The following is a 21,807-nucleotide window of genomic DNA, read 5'->3' on the forward strand; positions in this document are numbered from 1 at the left end:
TGGCTCAGTCGGTTAAGCATCTGACTTCGGCTCAGGTCATGATCTCATAATTCATGGGTTTGAGCCCCGTACCGGGCTCTGTGCTGACAGCTCAGAGCTTGGAGCCTACTTCACATTCTGTGTCTCCCTCTCTCTCTGCCCCTCCCCAACTCATGCTCTGTGCCTCTCTCTCAAAAATAAACATTAAAAAATATATATATGTATTATGCAAAATATATATATACACACATCTATAAACTTTTGAGAAATCTGTATTATTTTTATCATTAAGCAATACTAAAATATTGAGAGAACCTCAAGCTAATCAATAGGTTCTAGGAATGCATTAACAAATTAGTAAGGTCTAGACAATTCAAAATGTTTCTGTAACAATGTTAGCTGCCTGAATCTGCTTATTTTACATTCTATTACTCTTAAATTATGAGTTTTAGATTTCACAAAATAATCATTACAGTCATTTAATAGAAAACTCCAAATTAATCTAGAAGGAGAAAGATATGATAGAATAATTGTCATGGAATAAGGCAATCTAAAACCTAGTTCTGGGTCTGCCACACTACTTCACAGGATGCACAATCAGAAAGCCCAGTATCATATACTAGATAAACCTGGTGAGATTAGGAGTTAATTTGGATCTCAAACTCAAGAAACTTTAATACAGATGGAAATGTGAATTGTGATATGGCATTTCTGTGATTTTAATATGAAATAATAAAATCATCATTCAAAAAATGGTGTTACATCATTCTACTTATACAAAAACTCCTCTTTGACCTTTCCACTGATCTCTTACCTCTTCCGCAGTCCTGGGTAATTATTGCCTTTCTCTGCTCCTAGGTGAAATTAATTGGGAAGCTGCAACTTACAAAACCAAGTACAAATTCTTTTCTATTTGTGGCCATACAATGTATGAACTCAGACTAAAAAGACATTCTAGCCTTATCTCTTCTCTCAGCTCTTTGTTGCAGAAATCTTCAAACATACTCAAAGGTAGAATAGTATAAGAAGCCCCAAGTAACCATCACCAGCTTCAACAAGCAACATTTTGTCAACCTTGTTTCAGCTATCTACCCCCATACCTTTTTTATCCTAAAATATTTTAAAGCAAATCCTAGGCATCATGTCATTTCACTCAGAAAGTCTCCAGGGTATACCTCTAACAGATATCATGTCACCATCCCACCTAAAATAATTACCAATAATTACTTAACATTATCTAAAACCCAGTCCACACTCAAATTTTCCAAATTGTCTAAATGATGTCTTCTTATAGTTGGTTTGTTCAAATCAGGATTCAAACAAGGTCCTGACAGAACATGTATGGTGCATTAGACCTGGCTCATACCATCTCACAAGAGGCAACTATTACATTGTCAAGAAATCTGTAAGTTGATTATTAAACACAGTCATTTACAAAACTTATATAAGCTTACAATTAAATAAATTATATCAACAGCCAAGGAAATAAATACTGATAACACTACTCGTAATTATTTTACTACATTTTACTATTATTTATGCTCTTGAGGTTGTTTATTATATCTGTATGGTAGAAATACCATATGATGAGTGCCACTGTATATACTGTTCCCAACCCTGCATTCAGTGAGGTCACGGTGGTGACTTGAAATCAGTCATGGTGAGAATATTTAACACCAAGGAAATCAGAGAATGCTAGAAATCAGTGCTTTTTCTTTTTCAGAGAATCGGTTGTTAAACATTTAGCTCACTTAAAGTAGCTCACCACTACTTTAAGTCTCTTGTACTCTTTAACAGTCCCTCCCCTTTTTACTTTCATGAAATTGATTTGTTGGAGAAACTAGGTCATTTGTCCTATAGAATGGCCCACATTCTAGATACTGGCTTTATTTCTTGTCTCCCTACACATGTATCTCTAGAGTCAGACAGATTTGAGGTCAAAATCCACCACTATTAGTAGCTGTGTGAACTTGGGCAAGTCACAATCTCTGATTCTCAGCCTTATCATTCGTAAACTGAAGATAGCACCATCTTGTAGGGTTATAATATGAAGGTATATAGTATACAGCATGCATTTAAAAATGGTACCTATTAGTATTAGTTACTTGAAACACTCTAACAATCTCTTTCACAGCCTATTCTACAGCCACCCAAGTAGATATGAAATAGACCTATTTTGAACAATCCTAAGACTTTGCTTCTACCTTACATCCCTTACTATACTCTTATTTTTATAGCTATTTGTGAATTTAAAAATGCAAGCTCTTTATGGGTAGCAAATACTTCTTATTCATCTTTACATTCCTTGAAATTTCTAATGCAAAAAATTACCTATAACAGGGAATCAAATGCTGTAGCTGTTGAACAATATTTTGAATGCTCTTTCATAATTAGGCATTTAGAACTAGAAACCTTCAAAACCATTTAGTCAAACTTCATTATCAGCTTTGAAAAAAATATTATCCACCCAATAAATCTAAAAATTATTTACAAACAAATGGATATAGATATGTCTATACATTTACCCAAAGGTACTAATACAGAGCATTTTATGTGACCCCAATAAAGTACAGGCATACAGCATAAATATAAAGCTTGTTTCATTACAATTATGTTAAATTTAGCAGTGTTATACAGCACTAAACTAAAACCAAAATTAGTTTTAAGCTGACTTTACCAACTTCAACATGAAACATGACAATCTAAGAAGTAAAAAAGAATAAAGTTATACCTACGCTAGTTACTTTACGGTATATTTGAGCTGCATTCTGGCACTCAGAATAAGGGTATTCAGAAGTAGCCATTTCCAGCATACACATTCCAAAAGCATAGACATCTACAGATTCATCGTAGTGCTCTTCATACATTTCTGGGGCCATAAACTCAGGAGTCCCTACAAAATAACACCACATCCATATTTTTATTAAAAAGAAAAATTTATCTACCAAGATCACATTCCCTTTTCCATATGGATTACCTGGGTTAATTTCTGCTCCCTAAACCAAATTTATAAATAAAACATTTGCAGGAATACTTGCTATATCTATACAAAGTACGTCAAGAATTTCCTTAACTTTCCATACTGGTAAAGTACAACTTGTAATGCTCAAGATAATGATTACTAAAATCTGTTTTTATTTCTAATCCTTTATTTACAAATTTTTCTGAATTAAATTAGTAAATCTTCTGTCTTAAGTCTTTGGAACCTTTTAATATGTCCCACAAAAGAAATACACTAGGATGTGTCTGAAATAAGTCAATATATAATGGATATTTAAAAGCAAATTTGGGACACCTGGGTGGCTCAGTCTTAAGTGTCCTACTCCTGATTTTGGCTCAGGTCATGATTTCACAGTTCTTGAGATTGAGCCCCATGTCAAGCTCTGTACTAACAGCACAGAGCCTACTTGGGATTCTCTCTCTCCCCCTCTCTCTCTGCTCCCCCCCCCACTCATGCTCTTTCTCTCAAAATAAATAAACACTTATAAATAAATAAATAAATAAATAAATAAAGTAAAACCAAATTCACATTCTAGGACAGGGGTCAGCAAACTTCTCTGTGAAGGACCAGACAGTAAAGATTTCAGGCTTTGCAGTCTATATGGTCTGTCACAACTACTCAACTCAGTCACTGTAGTGCAAAAGCAGCTATAGACAATACATAGATGAAGGAATGTAGTTGTGTTCCAATAAAACTTTTATTTACAAAAATAAGCAATGGAGCCAGATTTGATTCATGGGCCATAGTTTGCTGATCCCAATTCTAGACATACACAATTAAAAAATCTCTCTTTATCCTAACAATAAACTATAAAATGTTAATCACCAATGACACTCTTAGCAAATGATGTTCGCATTAAGGTGGCTAGTCCTAGATCACCAATCTTCACAGATCCAGTGGGTCCCGTGATGAAAATATTGTCACACTTCAGATCCCGGTGAATAATGGGAGGAGTCCTAGTGTGCAAGAACTGCAATCCCTTTAAAATTTGCCTGCACCAACTCCTTAAGACCTTTGGTTTCATGACTTTAAATCGTTTTAAGTACCTACACAAAGGAAAAAAAAGACCACATATAAACAAACATATCTAGCTTATTATATGAGCACTATTAGGGTAAATCATGTAAGTTAGCCGGTATTGTATGTACTATGATTGTCAGCACTGAATTGTCCTCTATTGTCTGTTATAGAAAAAAAAAATTAAATCTAGGCTTCATTCTTAGAGAAGACATCCTACCAAGTCTATCATTTTTAGCTTTTTAAATTCAAAACAAGAATCATTCTAATCAGAGTGACCTCTTGTGGAAGGGCAGCACAATTTTAAAAAGAAAATCCTTCTCTACTTTCCAATAACTATTTCTATAAAGTCACCAGGGGGGTTAACTATGTAAAATTTTAGTACAAAGATGCTAGGAAACATAAAAAGTATATCCCATATTTAATAATTATAAATAAGTGATTGTACCATCAAATGAAAAACTGCAGTCAGAAATAAAACAATAAATTATAATTATATAGTACTGCTCACTAGATATGTGAACCTGGCCACACCCCCAATCTTTCATTATTTTTACAAAATGACATTATTTGTAATTCTTAAACTCTATGCTATCCCACAAATATTCATTTCTCAATACTGTATATTCTAACAAACTTAACATCCTGAATTTTTCAACCTGCCCTGACACATAGTTGCCAGTCTAACACTACATATTCTTTAATCAAGTACTGCAATTTTACAAACAATTTTTATGACTCTTGAAAATTATTTCCAAATAAAACTTCATTAGCACTATCAGTGTCAACTTACGTTTTTAAGGTTCCTGATGTCATAAGTTCAGTCACCAATACAATACATTTCTTTCCCTTTAATATAGACTCCCAGGAATCATAAAATCGAACTATATTGGGATGTTGGAGACCTTTTAACATCTCTGCTTCTTCCTTGAACCTTTGCTGCTCAGCTTTGGTTAATTTCCGGTCCTGAAATGGAGTAGCAAGTTCCAAATAGAGTCTAGAAATTCTCATGGACATTTCTAACACCACTCAAATGTGTGCTTTGTTCTGTTGTTTTCATTTATATACGTATTTATTTTTTTTTTAATTTTTTTAACGTTTATTTATTTTTGAGACAGAGAGAGACAGAGCATGAACGGGGGAGGGTCAGAGAGAGGGAGACACAGAATCCGAAACGGGCTCCAGGCTCTGAGCTGTCAGCACAGAGCCCGATGCGGGGCTCGAACTCACGGACCGCGAGATCGTGACCTGAGCCAAAGTTGGCCACTCAACCGACTGAGCCACCCAGGCGCCCCTATACGTATTTATTTTTATCTGTCAATTTTTTTTCTCAGGACTTATATAATCATTGATAAATTTTATTAGGTAGTTACTTTCATTCCTCCCATTCAACAATGCAGCAGCTGTTATATTTCATAACTATGCTATAAACCTACCTGCAAAATAAATCAATATGTTGAAAAACAATACCTCATATGATAACTAAACTTTCCGTGGTGATCATTTCACAATATACACATATATCAAATCATTATGTTGTACATTTTAAATATCTACATTGTTATATATCAATTATATCTCAATAAAACTGGAAAAATAAATAAAAAATAAAATCACCTTTGCTGGAAAAGAAAAATAATATGTCAAAATGAAAAAAGTAATAAAACAAACAGGAAGTTTCCCTAAGAAATCCCTGAATTTCCACATCTATAGGATCTATATGATGTCAGGACAGGAATAATCAAAATGTTAGACATGTAGACATCTCTTCTGGTTAAATATCTGAACTGCCAACATATTTCTAGAAAGAAATACAAGGTTATCAACCAGTAAAATATCTTCAAACAGGAATTAGACCTCTAATCTGCTATATTAAATGCTAAAAGTCAAAGGAGCAATGTTTATAGAATTCTGAGGGAGGACTGTAACCCTAAAACTCTGAACCCAGAAAAATAACCAATCAAATTTATAAGGGAAAAACAGGCACATTTTTAAGAAAATAAGGGCCCAAAGTACATCATTCCATACACCCCTTCTGAAAATATTATTCAAAGAATTTCAAAAAAAATATGGCCAAATAAAATCATTAGAAAAGGAGTGTGTGGCATACAATAAATAGTAATAAATTGCCAATAATGCTTACTTAGGGTAAAGGCTAAGTAATAGTGGTTAATGTGGTTGGTAAAATGGAATGAATTTTCTAAACAATAATTAAAATAGAAGATATATAATGCAAAAAGAAAGCCTGGAATTAAAACTCCAGATGATCACTGAATGTTGTATGTAGTAAGTGAGGAATCAGTAAATTCTACACCTGAAGCTAATATTACACTGTATGTTAACTGGAATTTAAATAAAAATGTGAGACTACAAAAATTTTAATTTAATTTAAAAAATTCTAACAAAAAAAAGGAAGAATAAAAGCAATTTTTGTCTTCTGCAAGAGGGAGCAGGAGAGGAAGGAGTGGCAGAACTATTTTAAGTTTTGATTTTAACAGAGCAATAATCAAGTATCCTCGTTAAAAATTTAGTTATGATTTCCATTTCAAGATGATTGACAACATATTAAATTAAATTAAATTAAATCCCTTCTCTTCCTAAATTCCACCAAAATGGCAAAAGAAATATATAAACAAATCCATAATAGCATTGGAAATAAGAGAAGGGTTCAAACCAAAGATTTTTTAAGATAAAATACATACATTGATAGACTATATTTTTATGAAACTCAAGAGAGTAGGAAAAAAAGGAAAAAGAGTAGAAGAAATATTAACTTGATGAACATGAAAGAGTATCATTAGAGAGGTTTCTTTTGTTTAGCAAAAATAAACTACTGGGACTTCCTGAATATAAAAAGCTTCTTCACAGCAAAGGAAACAATCAACCCAACTAAAAGGCAACCTACAGAATGGGAGAAGTCTGCAAATGACATATCTGAAAAAGGGTTACTATCCGAAAAATATAAGGAATCTATACAACTTAACACCCCTCAAAAACAAATAATCCAGTTAAGAAAATGGGCAGAAGATATGAATAGGCATTCTTCCGAAGAAGACATACAGATGGCTAACAGACACATGAATAGATGCTCAACATCACTGATCATCAGGGAAATACAAAACTAATGATATATAACCTCACACCTGTCAGAATGGCTAACATCAACACAGAAAACAACAGGTGCTGGCAAGGATGTGGAGAAAGGGGAACCTTCTTACACTGTTGGTGGAAACGCAAACTGGTACAGGCACTCTGGAAAACAGTATAGAGGTTCTTCAAAAAGTTAAAAATAGAACTACCCTATGATCTAGCAATTGCACTACTAGGTATTTACACAAAAAATACAAAAATACTAATTCAAAGGGACACATGCACCCCGATGTTTATAGTAGCATTATCTATAGTAGTCAAATTATGGAAACAGCCCAAGTGTCCATCAACTGATGAATGGATAAAGAAGATGTGGTATATATATGTATATATACACACACACATATGATATATATATATGTATATATATATATACACACACACACAATGAAATATCATTCAGCTATAAAAAAGAATGAAATTTTACCATTTGCAAAGACAAGGATGGATCTAAAGAGTATTATGCTAAGTGAAATAAGTCAGTCAGAGAAAGACAAACACCATATGATTTCACTCATATGTGGAAGTTAAAAACAAATGAACAAATGGGAAAAGAGAGAGGCAAACCAAGAAACAGACTCCTAACCATAGAGAACAAACAGGGCAGAGAGAGAAGGAGACAAGAGGATCTCAAGTGGGCTCTATACTGACAGCAGAGGGCCTGATTCAGGGCTCGAACTCAGAACTGTGAGATCATGATCTGAACCAAAGTTGGACGCTTAACCAACTGAGACACCCAGGCGCCCCCCACAAGTTCTTTATAGATTCTGCATACAAGTCCTTTATCACATATGTGATTTGAAAATACTCTCTGCCACTCTCTGGATTACCTTCTCATTCTCTTAATAGTGTCTTTCATAAGAGCAAAATATTTTAATTTTGTTGAAGTCCAATTAATTGATTTCTACTTTCATGGATCATGTGTTCATTGTTACATCCAAGAACTCTTTTCCTATATTTGAAATGTTTCACGCTAAAATGTTGGGATAATTTTGTTGACAAAGTTGTACGTCATGTTCTCTTCTACTTCTTTGACTCTTTTCCAGAGCATGGCTATATTTCATTTGTCACTTCTTCTCTCATGTATTTTTGCACTTTTTATTTTTCTTCATCAGGTTCATTAATCATTTTTTCAGAAAGTCAAAATGAGTAAAATTTATTTATCCTATTTTTATGTTTGCAAGTTTTTATTAATTTCAGTTATCTTTATTAATTCCCTCTTATTTTGCTTTTCCTTTGCTATTATTTCCCTAATGTCTCAAGAGTACTACATCCCTTCTAGTTATTATTCATTAATAATGAAGACATTTTAGGTGATAAATTTTCTTCTGGGAATAGCTTTGCAATGATCCACAAGTTTCACTGTAACGTCCTCTATTTTATAGCTTTCTAGGTAGTTTATAATTTCAGTTTTGATTTTCTCCTCAATCCAAAATTTGTCTAGAAATGTGATTTCTAATTTCCAATTAAGAATCTTTTAGTTATTTGTTTCATTATTTCTAATTTTACTGAGTAATGCAGAATATAAAACATATTTTCTTTAACTTAATATTTTCTATGGGCCACATATTTGACCAACTTTTTTAGAGGCTTCAGACTGTATTAATGTATATTCTCTCTTTGAAGGATATAAAGTACTATATATCCATCAAATGAAGTCTGTGGATTATACTATCTAGTTCCTCTATATTTATTCACTTTTTGTCTACTCGATCTGTCCTATTTTGAAATAATAGGACCTGGAATTTCCTACTATAACCATATGTTTACCCATTTTCCTTGAATCTATTACAGGTTCTTAGTTTAAATTACTAGCCAAATTATTTTTGGTGCCTACAGGTCTTTGATATATCTTCTTAAACTGTGAAGTAAATAATTTCATAAAATCCTGTTCAATGTTTTAACTTTACTTTCTTCCTTCTGTGATACATTAATATTGCCACTCCTCTTTTCTCTTTCTTGTGCATATGTTTATCTTAACCTTTCTTTATCACTGTTTCAAGTATATTTTTAGCAAACAACACATGTGGGTTTTGTCTTTTAACCCCATCTGGGAGGCTGAGTCCACAGACTTCATTTGATGGATATATAGTAGTTTTTGATTTTGATAGGGACTGCATTGTATTTGCCAATCTCCTTTGGCATTGACACTTAATGATATTAAGCCTTCTAGCCATTAAATTCCATTTATTTATGTCTTCTTTAAATTTAGCAATGTTTTGGGGCACCTGGGTGGCTCAGTCGGTTAAGTGTCCGACTTCAGCTCAGGTCATGATCTCGCGGTTCGTGAGTTCCAGCCCTGGGTCAGGCTCTGTGCTGCCAGCTCAGAGCCTGGAGCCTGCTTCAAATCCTGTGTCTATCTCTCTCTCTTCCCCTCCCTCACTCATGCTCTCTTTCTGTCTCTCAAAAATAAATAAAAACATTAAAAAAATTAAAAAATAAACTTAGCAATGTTTTGTAGTTTTCAGTGTTACAAGTCTTTCACCCCTTTAATTAAATTTCTTCCTACATATTTTGTTCTTTTTGATGCTATTGTAAATGGAATTGTTTTCTTAATTTCCTTTTTGGGTTATTAATTTCAGTACAGAAACACAACTGATTTTTGAGCGTTGGTTTTGTATCCTGCAACTTTGCTGAATTAGTTTATTAGTGTTTGATTTTCAGTGTTATGAAAAAGAAGCTAACAAGTTGTAAAAATGAAAAAATGTGATCTAAGTCAACAGGAATAAAGGAAACAAAAAGTAAAATATATACAGAACCCAAAATAAAATGGAAGTAGTAAAATTAAGTATATCATGTGCTAAATCAAATATGTTCATAATGCATGATATACAATGCAGTCCCTATCAAAATCCCAATGACATTATCTGCATAAATTTTAAAAAATCCTAAAATTCATGTGGAATCTCAAAGACCTCAAATTCCCAAAATAATCTTGAAAAAGAACAAAGTTGGAGTTCCTGATTTAAAAACTTACTATAAAACTACAGTAATCAAAACAGTGTGATACTGGCATAAAGGCAGACAAAAAGATCAATGGAAAAGACTACAGAGCCAGGAATAATCCCTTGCATATATGGTCAAATAAATGATTTTCAACAATGATGCCAAGATCAATCAATGGGAAAAGGACAGTCTCTTCAACAAATGGTTGGGCAAACTGGCTATCCACATGCAAAAAACGTAAAGTTGGACTCTTAGCTTATACCATATACAAAAATTAACTCAAAATGTATCAAAGACCTAAACATAAGAGCTAAAAATTAAAAAAAAAAAAAACTTCTAGAAGAAAATATAGAGGAAAGCTTCATGATATTGGGTGCAACAATGAATTTTTGGATATGACACCAAGAGGATAGAGATAAGAAAAATTAGATAAATTGGACTTAGTCAAAATTTAAAACTTTTGTACATCAAAGTACTATTAAAAGAATGAAAAGACAATCCACAGTATAGGAGAAAACATTTGCAATTCATATATCTGATGAGGGATTAATACTCAGATCATATAAAGAACTCGGACAACTCAACAACCATAAACACAACAACCAAAAAAACAACCCAATTTAAAAATTGGTAAAGGACTTGAATAGTTATTTCTCCAAAGAATGAAATATAAATTGATAGTAAGCACATGAAAAGAGGCTCAACATCCCTAGTCACTAGGGAAATGGAAATCAACACCAGAATGAGCACTTCACATCTATTAGGATGGCTATGTTTCATTTATTTATTTTGAGAGAGAGAGAGAGAGAGAGAGAGAGAGAGAAGGGGCAGAGAAAAGGAGAGAATCCCTAGTAGGCTCTGAGCTGTCAGCACTGAGACCAACACGATGCTATTTTATTTTTTTTTCAATATATGAAATTTATTGTCAAATTGGTTTCCATACAACACCCAGTGCTCATCCCAAAAGGTGCCCTCCTCAATACCCATCACCCACCCTCCCCTCACTCCCACCCCCCATCAACCCTCAGTTTGTTCTCAGTTTTTAAGAGTCTCTTATGCTTTGGCTCTCTCCCACTCTAACCTCTTTTTTTTTTTCCTTCCCCTCCCCCATGGTCTTCTGTTAAGTTTCTCAGGATCCACATAAGAGTGAAAACATATGGTATCTGTCTTTCTCTGTATGGCTTATTTCACTTAGCATCACACTCTCCAGTTCCATCCACGTGGCTACAAAGGGCCATATTTCGTTCTTTCTCATTGCCATGTAGTACTCCATTGTGTATATAAACCACAATTTCTTTATCCATTCGTCAGTTGATGGACATTTAGGCTCTTTCCATAATTTGGCTATTGTTGAGAGTGCTGCTATAAACATTGGGGTACAAGTGCCCTATGCATCAGTACTCCTGTATCCCTTGGGTAAATTCCTAGCAGTGCTATTGCTGGGTCATAGGGTAGGTCTATTTTTAATTTTCTGAGGAACCTCCACACTGTTTTCCAGAGTGGCTGCACCAATTTGCATTCCCACCAACAGTGCAAGAGGGTTCCCTTTTCTCCACATCCTCACGATGCTATTTAAAAAAAAACAAACCAAACAAAACAAAAAACAGAAAATAACAAAGAGTTGGCAAAGATGTAGAAAAACTGGAACCCTTGTACATTGCTAGCAGGAATGTAAAATGGTACAGCCACTGTGAAAATAGTATGGCAGTTTCTGAAAAATTAAACATAGAATTACCATATGATCCAGCAAATCCACTTCTAGATATATACCAAAAAGAATTAAAAGCAGGGACTTAAACAGATACTTACACACTAATGTTTATGACAGCATTATTCACCATAGTCAGAAGAAACAACAGAAATGTACATCAATGGATAAACGGATAAAACAAATGTGGTATATACATACAATGGAATGTACGCCTTAAATGCCTTAAAAAGGAATGAAATTTTAATGCATGTTACAACATGGATGAAACTTGAAAAGGTTATGCTAAGTGGAATAACCCAGACACAAAAAGGCAAATATTGTAGGATTCCACTTTTACAAGGTACCTAGAATAGGCAAATTCATAGAGACAGAATGTACAATAGTAGTTACCAGGGGCTAGGAGAGTGGGGAAAGGGGAATTATTGATTAATGGGTATAGAGCTTCAGTTTGGGACGTTTAAAAGTTCTGGAGATGGGAGGTGGTAATGGTTGTAAAACAATGTGAATATACTTAATGCCACTGAATTGTGCACTTAAAATGGGTAAAATGGTAAATTTTAATGTTATGTACATTGTGCCACAACAAAAAAATATTTTAAAAAAGAGGTAAGGAATTAATATGTTATTTGTCTTTCTCTATCTGACTTATCTCACTTAGCATAATGCCTTCCAGATCCATCCATGTTGTCACAAAGGCAGGATTTCCTGCTTTCTTGTGGCTAAATAATATTCCATTGCATATATCTAAATAATATTCCATTGTGTATATATATGCATCACATCTTCTTTATGCATTCATCTGCTGACAGACACTTAAGATGTTTCCATATCTTGGCTATTAAGAACAATGCTGCAATGAAAATGGGTGTGTAGATATCTGAGATACAAACAGTGTGTCATATCACTTATATGTGGAATCTAAAAAATGAATTTATAAAAACAGAGAGTAGAATAGCAGTTACCAGGGAGTGGGTGGTACAGAGGGAATTTGGGATATGTTGTCTAAGGATATAAATGTACAACTAGTAAATAAGTTAAGTTGTGAAGATCTAACATACGATATTGTGATTATAGCCAACAATATTATAAACTTCAAAGTTGCTAACAGACTAAATCTTAACTGCTTTCAACACAAAAAAGAAATGATAAATATGTGACATGACAAAAAGTGTTAGCTAATGCTACTGTAGCAATCACATTGCAATATATAAATGTATCAAGCCAACACACTACACACTTTAAACTTATGCAATGTTATATTTAAAAAATGCTAAAAGAGTTATGGAACTCAAAGAACAAGAACAAAGGATGCTACACTTAGAAGAGACCTGGAAGGAGCACCTGGGTGGCTCAGTCAGTTAAGCGTTTGACTTCAGCTCAGGTCACGATCTCAAAGTTCATGAGTTCAAGCCCCACCCCCATTGGGTTCCATGCTGCAGCTCAGAACCTGGAGCCTGCTTCAGATTCTGGGTCTCCCTCTCTCTCTGCCCCTCCCCTGCTTGCACACTCTTTCTCTCTCAAAAATAAACATTTTAAAAAAAGAAGACCTGGACATAAATGTTTATGCTTTTCTGTCTTTAGATGACTAATTAAGTCCTAAATGTCCCTGTAATTAGCTGGAAGTCATCCACTTGTGATAGATCAGCAGATCTATTCTGAAGAATAATGAATAAAATTTGATGCCTTGATTAAATTAGTAGAATACAAGTCATTCATGTTCCAAACTAAACTACTCCATCTTATCCTCTGATCCTAGGAATCAAAAGTAGTCAGCATTAAGAGTAAACAACTTTACAAAATTACAACTGCTGTCCCAGATGTATTGCTGGAGGTAAAGTCCACTGAAAAGGTATAGCCAAGATCTTCCAAGGTCCACTTATAATTCAGTGAGTGGAAAGTAAACCTGCCAAACTAGCACCAAAATCCAGAGAACAGCTTTCAGCTACTACAGTAATCTTCCTTTAAACGCACACTGACACACACACACACACACAATACTGTATTATGATAACCACTTTAATACTGTAACTTTCACACATCACCAACGAGAGTTCTTATACAAAAAAAGAAATGATGAAACACAAAAGGCAAATCAGAAAGCAGTGATAGCTAATGGAGTTGACACAGAAGTCAGGAAAATTATATAAAAATGATCCCTAAATCTTACTGTCTCTAGGTAAGGTGACCAAAAAAGTATCAAGTACCAATTTTTCAATATTATTAAATTATATAACTGGATATAATAGAAGTCAAATACATGGAGCACCTGGGTGGCTCAGCCGGTTAAGCGTCCAACTTCAGCTCAGGTCATGATCTCACAGTTTGTAAGTTTGAGCCCCGTGTTGGTGTCTGGGCTGACAGCTCAGAGTCTGGAGCCCGCTTCATATTCTGTGTCTCCCTCTCTCTCTGCCCCTCCCCTGCTTGCTCTCTGTCTCTCTTTCTCTCAAAGATAAACATTAAAAAATAATAATAATAATAAAAGAAGTCAAATACAAATTTACCAAATAGACTTCAACTACTCCACACTACTTTAAAAAGAAATACTGTCTTGGGGGTGCCTGTGTGGCTCAGTCAGTTGAGTGTACAGCTCTTCATTTCAGCTCAGGTCATGACATCACAGTTTTGTGGGTTCGAGCCCCGCCATCAGGCTCTGCACTGGCAGTGAAGAGCCTGCTTGGGACTCTGTCTCTCTCCATTTCTCTCTGCCCCTCTCCAACTTGTATTCTCTCTCAAAATAGATAAACTTTAAAAAAATTTTAAAAAAAGAAATACTGTCTTTTTGTGAATGTTAACTAAGCACTTAATCTATCATAATATATGGAATGCTAACAACATATACAAAATCTTTCCTGAGATAAGGCATAGTACCAACATGACTAACATGCATATGTATTTATTCAAGATAAGAAGCATTTCATTCTAAAGAAGACATACAGATGGCCAACAGACATGTGAAAAGATGTTCAACATCACTGATGGTCAGGGAAATTCAAATCAAAACTACAATGAAATATCACCTCCCACTTGTCAGAATGGCTAAAATCAACAACACAGTCAATAACAGGTGTTGGTGAGGATGTGCAGAAAGGAGAACTCTCTTGCACTGTTGGTGGGAAAGCAAACTGCTGCAGCCACTGCAGAAAACAGTGTGGAGGTTCCTCAAAAAGTTAAAAATAGAACTACCCTACGATCCAGCAATTGCACTACTAGGTATTTACCCAAAGGATACAAATATACTAATTCAAAGGGATACATGCACCCTGATGTTTACAGTGGCATTATCTACAGTAGCCAAGTTATGGAAACAGCCCAAATGTCCATCAACTAATGGATATGTATATACACACACACACACATATATATACATGGCATCTTCTTTATCCATTCGTCAATGTGGGCTACACACACACACACACACACACACACACACTACATATAATGGAATATAACTCAGCCATTAAAAAGAATGGTATCTTGCCATTTGCAATGACATGGATGGAGCTAGAGAGTATAATGCTAAGTGAAATAAGTGGGCCAGCGGAAGACAGATACTATATGATTTCACTTATATGTGGAATTTAAGATACAAAACAAACGAGCAAAGGGAAAAGAAGAGAGAGAAAGGCAAATCAAGAAACAGACTCCTGACTATGGAGAACTGATAGCTACCAGAGGGAAGGTATGTGGGGAATGGCTGAAGTAGATGATGGGAATTAAGGAGTGCACTTATGATGAGCACCAGATGTTGTATGGAACTGATGAATCACTATACTGTACACCTGAAACGAATATTACACTGTTTTTCTTATTATATTAAATATAATATATTAAATATTAAATATTAATATTAAATAAATATTAAATATAATAATTTAATATTAAATATTAAACTGATTTTTCTTTTTCTTTTCTTTTCTTTTTTTTATTTGAGAGAGAGAGAGCATGCATGAGCAGGGAAGTGGGGGGGCATCGAGAGAGAGAGAGAAAATCTCAAACAGGTTCCATGCTGTGTGGGGCTCTATTCCAACAACCATAAGATCGTGACCTGAGCCGAAACCAAGAGTCGAATGTTTAACCAACTGAGCCACCCAGGCGCCCCTCTTTGTTTTACTTAAACTTTAGTTAGTTAACATACAGTGCAATACTGGTTTTTCTTCTTCTTTTTGTATGTTAACTAACTGGAATTTAAATAAAAACTATTAAAAAATAAAAACAAAACAAAACAAAGAAGTATTTCATTTCCAAAAGGTCAACTATGGCCTTATCAGCTATGTCTCTTAATGCAAACACCAACAATGAACTACATAACCAAGTCAGAGGCTATGTGGCTCTGTTTCTGCAAATGTGAAGGAAGAAATCATCAACAATGTTATAAAAGCTGTATTATAACTTGTTCAAGTAAGGAAAAACACAATGAAGGCTTCAAAATGGTGTTTAACGTACAAAGCAGTCTATCAATAAATATTTTGGATAAATATGAGGTCGCTCAGTATTTTATCACTATCATTTACTGAACACTCAAACACGTACCACATGTTTTATAATAATTATCTCTGATCCTCAACATTTTTTTTCTCAAGCTGAGCAGTAGATACCCAGTTTCCATCATGTTATTCTTTATTGTCCTTTGCATATCAGAAATATTAATTCTAATTCTTTTTTGAAAAGTAAAAAGCTAAGTTTCCAAACTGTTAAGTTTTTTATCTTGCCCAAGGTACCCAACTGGCACAGGCAACAATGGAACCCAGGTCTGCCATATTCTGAATCCTGAGCACTTTCTAGTTCATTGCTTTGCCTCTCATCAACAGTATTCACAGCAACGATTGCAGATACCTCACTCACAAACCACTTTCCTGTGATAGATGGTATAGAGTCCTGGAACTAAAAGATAACAATAATCTGTAAATGGTAACATCAAAGTACTAATAAAAAAATCAGCATATAACAGTCAGAGTCTGGCCATTAATTAGCATGTTAAAGCTCTTAGCAATAGTATCAATTCCTTTAAAAATAGTGCTCATCCATGGTAGTCAAGATAGCACATGGGAAGGTGAATGAACCAAATACAGAACCAGATTCACTTGTCTACCAGTACTGTTGAACAAAGAGGATGTCCTCATTCAGACAGGACCTGAGCATACAGTTCATTTACTTGGTCTATGGTCCTGGCAGAAGAACACACACAGGAACATCTAGTTCCTTTGTTCTGACTCTATTCTTACCAAGCCACTTTCTCATAATTTAGTGTCCCCTGTATCTAGCCCACAGACCAAACAGAACATTTGACCTACCAACTGTATTCTTCATTCTAAATTAATAAACTTGTGTCCTAGATTTAGGCTTTTGAATTAGTGCAAGTTAGTCTCCCCAACATGTCTAACCATCTCTGGACACAGACAAAAGACGAGGGCCAGACACTGAACCAAGGCAACCCAGTCATTAAACTGTTCCTCAGAGGCCCCAAGCCAGAGTGTGTCCTTAAATGACACTATTAAGTATCCCTTGAGCCTTAGTAGTTTAATTTGAAGAACCTTAAACAGGGTCCATTTAAGAAATTGTTCTAAAATGATTAAAACAAAAGATGAGAGGGAAATTCTTAAATCATCTATATAAATGTTTCTTATATACCATTGATGAATACAAATCCCTGCTTTACCCTTTGGGCAAGTTACTGAATGTATCTAAACCTCAGTTCTACCATCTGAAAACTAATCATCTATTGCATAGAACTATTGCAAAGACTAAATAAAATATTCAAATTAAGTACCTATCCAGGTACTTATACAGTGCACAATTAACATTAATTTTGAAAAATGGAAAGTGTATGATGTCATTATTAATAATTTAAAATATACTAAAGTTCCTCAATGACAAATTCCCCAATTGTTGGGCTTTTAGAAACTTAACAGTCATACTTAGGAAGAAACCACATAAAACTAAGAGTTAATTCCAATTAATAACTGCGGAAGGAATGTGGCAAGTAGAAAATCACCATTAGAATACCACAGTAATACTTATTACAGGCAAGATATACACCAATTGTTGCCAAAACAATTGGACAAAGTTTAAGGAGAAACAGATACTTGCATAGTCTCAAAGTATCTCCTCCCAAGGTATGAATTAATCTACAAAGGGAAATTTATTAATTTTACAGTACAGAAAATCTATTAGAAACCACCTTAACCAAGTGATCAGGTTATCATTACCAGTAATCCACACCAACATCATGTACCCTCTGCTATGATGCACTGAGAAGGTTGTATCACTTCTCTGGTATTCTTCTCAAAATTCATAACCTAAATCTAATAATGAGAAAACATGACAAACCCCAATGAAGACACATTCTATAAAAAAACTAAGCCATACTCTAAAAGTTCAAGATCAGGGGCACCTGGGTGGCTCAGCAGGTTAAGCGATTGACTCTTGACTTCAGCTCAGGTAATGATCTCACAATTAGTTCAAGCCCCGTGTTGGGCTGTGTGCTCACATTGTGAAGCCTGCTTCAGATCCTCTGCCTCCCTCTTTCTGGCCCTCTCTCTCTCTCTCTCTCTCAAAAATAAACATTAAAATTTTTTTTAAGTTTAAGATCATAAAAAACATGACTGAAGAACTGTCACAGACTGGAAGAGACTAAGAGGATGTAGCAACTAAATGCAATGTGGGACCCTAAATCGATCACCACATTGATAAAGCACATCAGTGGGAAAACTGGCAAAATCCAAATAAGTTCTGTACTTCAGTCAATAGTACTATACTAATTTTAATTTCTTAAGTTTTGATCAATTTTCTCTGGTTAAGATATTAACATAAGGGGAAAGTGAGTGAAAGGCATACAGGAACTTTCTATGCTATCTTTCAAATTCTTCAGTTAGTAGCAAATTATCTCAAAATAAAAAGTTAAAAAAAGAAAACTAAGTAGTAAAGGAATGGTATCCCTGTTGCCCGATACTCCCAACCCTACCATTTCCTTCAAACAAACCTATATTTAACAGACCTTTGATCTTTTCACTAATTCCAATTTCCAAGCTTTCTTCTTACTGAGTATAAATTCCGTCTACTGTAAGTTTTATGAAAATAGGGCCTGTGTCTGCTTTTTCTCCCCAGTATGACCCTAGCACTTAGCACAGTTCTGACACATTGTAGAACTGAATATCTGTTGAATGAATGAACAAATGAATGAATGACAGCTGTGTGTATTGTATTCCTTTCTTATTTTGGTTGTAATAAATTGCCACAAATTTAGTGGTTTAAAACAACACAAATTTATTACCTTCCACTTATGGAAATCAGATGTCCAAAATGAGTCTCACTAGACTGAAATCAAGGTAATTGGCAAGGCTGTGTTCCTTCTGCATGCTCTAAGGAAGAATGTTTCCTTGTCTTTTCTAGCTTTTAAAGGTTGCCCACATTCCTTGGTTCATTGCCCACTGCCATCAATCGCCTCACTCCAACCTCTGCTTCCATTGTCAGAGCTCCTTTGGACTATGACAATCCTTCCCCTCTAAGGATCTTTGTGATTACCTTTGGCCCACCCAGATAATGTAGGATAATCTACCCACCACAAAATCTTTAATTGCATCTATAAACTCCTGTTTGCAATTTAAGGTAAAATATTCATAAATTCCAGGGATTAGGACATGGACATCTTTGTAGTGCAATTATTCAGACTACTAGATGTATCAATTTATTTTATCTATCAAACAGATAGTTAGCTCAAAACTAACTCTGAACTAACTGGGAAAATAAATGTTATTTCCCAGACCAAATCTGTCTCCTTCTACTCTCACACTTTGTCATTTTATGAAAATACCTGCCTTTGGTTTATACTTGATAAAGTTACATGACTAGTTTTTAAACAAAAAGACAAGCACATATATATTTAAGCAACAAGCTTTATCCCTCCTCCCTTCAATGTAATCTTCTTTATCCATGAGAATATTCCACTTTGAGAGCTAGGTCAGAAGAGAGTGGGGGAATCAAACTGAGTAACACTATTTTGGGTATGTTATATATGTAATGGAGCATTTTTTGTGTGTGGCTCAAACAGAATCTGGAAACATTTCCAAGAGAGCCAAAACAAAATATTTTGAGAGCAAAAGTATCCCAGAGTGAATACTTTGGGACTACAATATTTATTCAAAAATAGAAATTATAGCATTTATTTTTTTATTTTTTATTTTTTTGGAAGTTCAGCTGTTTTCATATTATTATCTAATTCTAATTTTACAATTAAATGTAGGGCTGGTATTGAAAAATACACTTTTCCCCAAAGTGATTTTAGATGATAAATGAAAATAAAATGGAAACAAGTTTCCCCACAATTTTGATGGGTGCTTTGGGTGTAGAAATATGGATTTTTAAACTGCTACTTCCCTTGCACTGCTCTGAATACATTCACTACTATAATGAAAGTGCATTAGAATGCTCACTCAACAGGTCAACTTGCTACAGTCAACTGTGTCTTTTTTAAAAAATCTATCTTAAACCAATTTGACAACAAATTTCATATTTAAAAAAATCTTTCTTTTCAGTGCCATTTTTGGTTCAGCTCAGAGACTATAGGTAGACTTGTTAGTGCTCTATTTGTTAGATGCTACTTAAAAGAGGCCCATTAGGAGATAGAGAGTATAATGCTAAGTGAAATAACTCCGAGAAAGACGAATACAATATGATTTCACTCATAGTGTCAGATTTAAGAAAACAAAACAAACAAGCAAAGGGAAAAAAAGAAGAGAGTGGTGAGAGGAAAATCAAGAAACAGACACTAACTATACAAAACAAACTGATGGTTATTACCAGATAGGAGGTGGGTAAGGGGATGAGTTAAATAGATGAGAGGGATTTAGGAGTGCACTTGTCCTGATGAGCACTGGGTGATGTATGGAATTATATACCTGAAACTAACATAACACTGTATGTTAACCATATTGGATTAAAATTTAAATTTTTTTTAAATTAAAATAGAAAAGGAGGCCCATTTAATTACCCTGAGAAGCACACAATCACATATGTGACCCTACAGTGAAGCTTATTATAAGAACAGTCAAATACATTTTAGAAAGTCAAATAAAAAAATGTCCCTCCATTTGGAAAATAGCCCCATTATGTGCAAACTCAGTTCCATCAAGAAAACAAATGACAAATACACTAGTGGACGTGTTTTTCCAAATTATAGTAAAGCAAAAGCTGGTTATGTTTCCACGTGTAAAAGGGGAGTGCTGTTGATTCTCAAGTTGTTAGAAGAGGAAAATACTACAAATTCTTGTGACTGACTCCTTCTAAGAGTAACTAAACAGGCCTTTCAGTAACATCTGACCAGGTCTTTCAACATCATGAACTAAAATAAACAGTCTTCCCAACAGCACTTATGACTGATAGCCTCACTCACATTAAATTAACAATTTATCAAAATTTACCAAGTTCTTTACAAAGAATAGGTCAGCCTTTCCACTGATGTATAAATCAAGTTACCAAAACCATAAACTATGACAAACTGTTAAATGCAGATATTTATGGCCAAATCCTAAATCTGACCTAAGTCTTCAAAGGGTTTGTTTATTTTTAACATCCTCAAAGTCAAATATCAGCAGTAAAATCTATCTTTTCTGGTTCTTTGCACTGCCATAAGGTCAATGTATTCTCAACAAATGGATTTGGTGCTCTTAGCAACTGTTACATAAGGCTCAAATATCCACAGTGGGGGGAAATGCCATCAAGAGAAAAAGGTATAAAAAGATTTTGTTAAGCTGTGATTTTCAAATCAAACATGCAAAAAATTAAACAAACAAAAAAAGAACTGCCTAATTTCAGGGAAGAAGATTTAAGCAACAGGTGGTATGAATGCAATAAAATATAAATATTTTAATGATGTTAACAAAAAATACATATCAAATTGATAACAAAAGTATGGAAATACTTTATATACTACACACACACACACATATATAAACAAAGGTTGAAAAAGAATTTAGAATACTTTAAACATTTAAACTATTCAATGGGG

The 21,807-nt window shown here is 34.3% G+C and overlaps 1 protein-coding gene across 1 annotated transcript in view; it reads right to left on the reverse strand.

Moving 5' to 3' along the window:
• The window catches only part of WNK3 (WNK lysine deficient protein kinase 3), a 183,176-nt gene that overhangs the window by 134,964 nt on the left and 26,405 nt on the right, over positions 1-21,807 (reverse strand). The window contains exons 3-5 of the mRNA XM_042974715.1: positions 4,791-4,963; positions 3,806-4,026; positions 2,715-2,872 (exon numbers count right to left, since the gene is read on the reverse strand). Coding sequence (XP_042830649.1) covers positions 2,715-2,872; positions 3,806-4,026; positions 4,791-4,963 — 552 coding nt within the window. The remainder of the gene's footprint in view (positions 1-2,714; positions 2,873-3,805; positions 4,027-4,790; positions 4,964-21,807) is intronic.

This window comes from Panthera tigris, chromosome X, assembly GCF_018350195.1.
Source record: "Panthera tigris isolate Pti1 chromosome X, P.tigris_Pti1_mat1.1, whole genome shotgun sequence".
Classification (NCBI taxonomy): domain Eukaryota; kingdom Metazoa; phylum Chordata; class Mammalia; order Carnivora; family Felidae; genus Panthera; species Panthera tigris.